This window comes from Cyrtonyx montezumae, unplaced genomic scaffold, assembly GCF_038088225.1.
Source record: "Cyrtonyx montezumae isolate F1298 unplaced genomic scaffold, pur_monq_1.0 scaffold_5, whole genome shotgun sequence".
In the NCBI taxonomy this organism is placed as follows: domain Eukaryota; kingdom Metazoa; phylum Chordata; class Aves; order Galliformes; family Odontophoridae; genus Cyrtonyx; species Cyrtonyx montezumae.
Window position 1 is genome coordinate 21,077,728 of NW_027072056.1, and position 5,358 is coordinate 21,083,085.

Consider the following 5,358-nt stretch of genomic DNA (forward strand, 5'->3'; position numbering starts at 1 on the left):
TGAATGCTAATGATGGGACTTCAGCTTTATTTCTAACCAAACAAAAAGTGATGAGAACAATTCTGTGTGCCATATTTAATGCCCCAGAGGTGCTGTAAAGCTCTGACCACATGCCCGCAACACAGCAGGACTCATTCAAGTGCCAAAGCCACCTCTCACTGCCTCCAATAGTGCTCCCAGCAGCCCAGGGCCATCCCAGCAGCACCAGTGGAATCACCAGTAGCTCAGCAGCACAGACTTCGAAGGAGCCTACCAGTGTGGCCTGAACATCTTCTCTGCTTACTTGAGAAAGTTAATAGTCCATTTTTCCTTCAGGACGTTTTACACTAATCAAGCAAACTCAGTGCTCTGTTAGATAAACTTTTATATCATTCACAACCAAGTCTAAAGTACTACATAACACTGATTCAATTATATAATACCTTTACATCTTTACATGTGATTTGAAGAAACTCAGTGCTCATGTTTGTTTTGGATTTGGCTCTATGAATCAAACTCTACAGCCTTTAGCACATCCGTGGCCTTCCAGTGATTACCAGTACTGATGTCCAGAGGAGTTTCAATCATGCAAGGACTGCTGGAGCTGGCTTTATTAAAATTTCAGTTGGATAATGAGCTTCACTGTGTAATTTGATGATGATGGTCACAAGCTTCAAGTTCATGATGTGAAACCACATGGTTTCCCCCCATTCCCATGTTAGTCCTTCTGGCACTTGGGCAATGCTTTCTCTCAGCTGCCATCACCTGCACAAAGGATGTGCTACTTCCTGGGGCCTCTAGTTAAAATTAATCACTATTTGACAAGTATATTTTTGTAACAAGATCACAAAACCTAGGAATTAAACCAATACAGCACCGCGTCACCAAATCAATGCTCATTTCTCAAGGGGAGAGAGAAAAGTGCATCCCTCAGTAATAGCTTTACCCTTGAAATCTATAGCAGGACCTCAAAAATATCTGGGTACAGAAGAAACCCCGTGAAGATGCTATCATCTTCAGCACTGACATAGACCCCATTCCAGTCCCGGGCCACCTCCAGCCACACCTGGTCGCCCACACTCAGCTTGAGGACTGTCAGGAAGGATGCCTGGTCGATCTCCTGCCCATAGAGTGTCTCACGAGCCTTGGCCACCTTCCTGCTGCGGGCCACCAGGCTGACACGGGCTGGACGCCCTCTCACTGTCAGGTGGTAGGCGAAGACGTATGCCCCGGGCACGCTGCAGTTGAATTTCCCAGTGGCAGGGTTGTAATCGTCCTGGTCGTTGTACAAAATCTTGTCGAATCGGATAGGGACATTCGGCGGTGGGAAGGGCTTGGACAGCCCTGCGCTGAAGGCTGATCTCAGGAGCTTCGCAGAGTCCCCACGGGCACCCTTGGCCCCACGGGCGCCTTTCCTCCCTGGGGCCCCTCGCCCTCCCTTGCTGCCAGCCACTCCCTTTGGCCCAGATGGTCCTGTCACACCAGCTGGACCTAGGTCCCCTTTGTCACCCTTATTTCCTTGCTCACCCTTTTCTCCCTGCTTTCCCTCAGCACCCTGAAGGCCCTCATCCCCCATCTCTCCTTTGCTGCCTTTTTCTCCCTTTGTCCCACTTTCCCCTCTTTCCCCCTTTGGGCCTCTCCCCCCCGGCTCCCCACAATACCCTTTGTCCCCAGTGTCCCCCTTTTCCCCTTTGTCACCCTGTTCACCATCCACCCCAGGGTCTCCAGTGTCCCCCCTGTCACCCTTTTCCCCTTTGGTGCCATTCTCACAAGTGTCCCCTTTGGACCCCTTTTGTCCCTTCAGCCCAGGGAAGCCGTAGTTGCCCTTACTGCCTTTTAGTCCAGCTTCACCTGTGACAATGTTGGGAAAGAAAAAAGGTTAAAAGCATCAGTAGTGGAGTGTTTGGAGATGGAGAGGCATCACCAGCAAAGGGGAAGTCCAACACTCTATTCCATGTCACATACCTTGCAGCCCAGGCTTGCCTGGATAACCAGGGCTTCCACTTGCTCCTCTCTCGCCTTGCTCCCCTTTGCCTCCTAGGACATTCCACCATGAATATGTCATTAGAGATACCTTCTGTAGCACAGAAATCATTATACAGAAAGGGACTGGTACCATTTTGCATGTTCCTCAGCACAGTGAACAAAGTTTGTTTTTAAGAACTGCCTTCGCAGACCTCAGCTGCATCTCACAGCACTAAGCCTCATCACACAGACAGATCCATCTCACCTTAAAGATGGATTTCTGCCCCTGATCAGCACCTCAGTGTGAGGTGATTGCTGCCGGGTGCTGCAAGATGGAGAGGACACCTGCATTTCTCATGCCAGGATTGCCAAAAGATTTTCCTGCAGTGATGTGGTATTCAGTGAGGACAACAGCATTTGTTTCCCAACAGGAAGTTAGCCTGTTTACCTCTTTCTCCTTTAAAGCCTTTTGGACCCTGAGGTCCCGGAGCTCCTGGCAGACCTTGCAGACCAGCATCTCCCTTCTCTCCCTTAGGACCTGTAATGCAATCACATCAACAGAACTATCTTAAAAACTCGAAGGTTTAACTTTATAGAGAACAGTTGAGATAACAGCTAAGCAGCGTGCCATTAAGGGATGGATCAAAGGATCCCCCTGGTAAGAGTTGGCTGTTTTATGTGCTGTCATACAGCCATGCAAACTGAAAGTGACAAGAGCAAGTTTGGCCTGACCCCGATCCTTATGTGCTGCAGGCTGAAACCCTGCAGGGACAGAAGGGAAAGAAGCAGTGGGGCCTCACTGCACAGCCCCACTGAGGCTATGAGGATGCCCTGGTCCAGCAGGCAGCTCCTCAAGCCTCTGCTTTCACTGCTGCAACCCCCAAATCTTACCGCTTTGCATTTCGCTCCTGGTTATCATTTGAGATTTTTTAAAACCAACTTTCATTTGCCTCAGAGCCGCAGGGGCTCAGGCATTCATAAAACATCAGAAGTAATCTGCCTTTAATATTTGAGCACATCTAAGGAGCTCCCCTAGCTCTGTAATTGCCCCTCTCTTTAAAAAAGAATTAAATCTGCAAGTACAGAAGTAAGATCCGGCAGGCAGCTGCATGCTGCACAAGCAGCAGGTGGGAAGGTGTGAGCCAGCCAGATTCTTTTTTTTTTTTTTCCTGGGGATGCAAAGCTGGGGGAAGCCTCCAGCAGCTCAAACCATCATAACACAACCCATCCGGGATGAGAACTTCTCCATCCATACCACGAGCACAAAGCCTTCCACAGCCTCCTGAGCTATGGGAGGTGAAAATCTCTTGAGTGTGTTGTATTAGAAATTATGTTGTCATTTTTACCACCCTCCCCCGGCTGAATAGTTTCTAGCTCCAATATAGGTGCTATCAAAGCAAGCAGTTGCAGACTAATGTGCTATTCGTTATAACATTAGATTTCAGCACTCTGTAGCTACTCATTTCAGCAGCAGAATATAAGAGACAAAATCCTGTAAAACAGTGAGATACTCCATGCAGAGACACCTGATGCAAGAGAATACAACTCCGTTCTGGTTTGCACCTGGAGGGCCCGGTTCCCCCGGCGGCCCCCGGGGTGCAGCAGCGGGGGGACAGCAGTCACAGCAGTTGAAGAAGAAATCGGCAGCATCCAGTGTGTAGTTCTCAAATGGGAAGAGAGTGGAGGCTGCTTGGAATGTGGGGCTGGAGGAGGGCAGCTGGACTCTGCCCGGGGCTGCAGGACCAGGGCTTTTCCCAGCACTGGGGGTGAGGGAGGGCACGGCAGCATCTGGCAGCTGGAGTGGCTTTGGCTTGGTGAGCATCACCACAGGGGTCACCTTCGGGGCTGCCTGCACGGCCTCCAGCAGCAGCAGCAGCAGTACAGATGCTGAGACAACCACCAGTGGGCTCCTCATGGCAGCTGTGGGGAGAGGTGAACACAAATACCGGATGTCCCTCACTCACTCTCTCTTCTCTTACACTTTCCATACCCTTCTATATATATATATATTTTTTTTTTTTGCATCCAAATCATCACCCTGCTCTCTTTCATCACGAGAAAAATCACCCTCTCCCACCACAGCCAAACTACCACAAGACATAAGACCAATGGCACTATCAACTGGGAGCATCTGCAACATTACAAAGTCTCTTTTTATGGAGATGTCCAGGCAAAAATTAACAGAACTCCTGCCTGCCCCCCATGCCACCCCACAGATCCATGGCCATCTACCTGCATTGGCTGGAAGCACTTCCATGGCACCAGGGGACCAATGGGATCTGTGCAATCCCTGCGGTCACATCTCCTCCGTATATACAATTAGGAATAATTCCATAATGACTTAAGAGTTAAGAATAAATTAAAAAAAAAAAAAAACCCTAAAAACAATAAGTATTCAAAAATCATCACATCAATTTGTTTTGTTTGCTACTGACTGACTGAGCTTCCAGACTTGCACATTCTTTAAGTGTAAACTTTCAGGTCCATTCTTTTTAAAGAGATGGTTTAGCTGAACCAGAAAAAAAGAAGCAAGCAAGGGTTGTGCTTTTTTTTTCCTATAACACAGGTGATGCCTCTCAGGTGACTTGTCATATAAAGCATCTTTGTTTCCTTCTTAATCCTGTGTGTCGACCTGTAAATACAAACAGAACAGACTCCCTTTCTTGATCAACCTGTAACCTAACCTACCTCTAGCAGTGAAGGTGCTTCATTACATGGAAGAGCCACTGGGAGAAACACGGGCTGTTCCTGCCATCCAGAGGGCAACAGGAGGTCCCAGCCAACTTCAGATATTTGAGAGTTAGATTAAAAACTTTCCATCTTCAAGAATTCAGATTTAGAGGAAAGGATTGTGATATTTTTTTTTCACATAAAAGAAGCTGTTCCCATGAAAAACTGAATCATTCAATGGCAAAGCAATCACCCACAATAAACACCCACTGAGCACTGTTGCCTATTGCTGCTCTTCGATCCACTCTTCACTCCACCAGTTCCAGGAAGGGATAGATTGTCACAGATTATTACTGCATCCCATCTCCATGCATATCTCACTGCACAAGGTGCACTAGGACAGGACAATTTTGTTGCATTTGTCCCCAACCAGCTCCTGATAACCTCCCCGTGAAGCATGGCTGGTGCCAGAGGGAAAGGAGAGAGCAACTCAACCCCAAACCTGGCTGCCAGTATGGGAACAGCCAGCACTGGGAACTGGGAGTGCCATCCAGCTTCAAAGAGGCAAAGCACAGCACTGCAGAACCAGGGTGGGCTGTGGCTTTAGAGGCTTTGTGAAGAAATGGCAAAGCAATTTCAAGTCAGAACCATTCTGCATTTACTGTTAGAAGCCACTTCTGCACTGAGTTGCAAATCCAAATACTCTCTTGTTACACAGACAGATTCATGGGTTGCCAGCAAGTA

At 48.2% G+C, this 5,358-nt stretch overlaps 1 protein-coding gene across 1 annotated transcript; it reads right to left on the reverse strand.

Annotated features, from left to right (window-relative positions):
- Window positions 1-934: 934 nt before the first annotated feature.
- Window positions 935-3,859, reverse strand: OTOL1 (otolin 1). The gene is made up of 4 exons (XM_065748419.1): window positions 3,508-3,859; window positions 2,393-2,482; window positions 1,945-2,016; window positions 935-1,830 (listed from the first exon to the last, which is right to left on the reverse strand). Exons 1-4 carry the CDS (start codon window positions 3,857-3,859, stop codon window positions 935-937), a joined length of 1,410 nt encoding a protein of 469 aa, XP_065604491.1.
- Window positions 3,860-5,358: the final 1,499 nt, after the last annotated feature.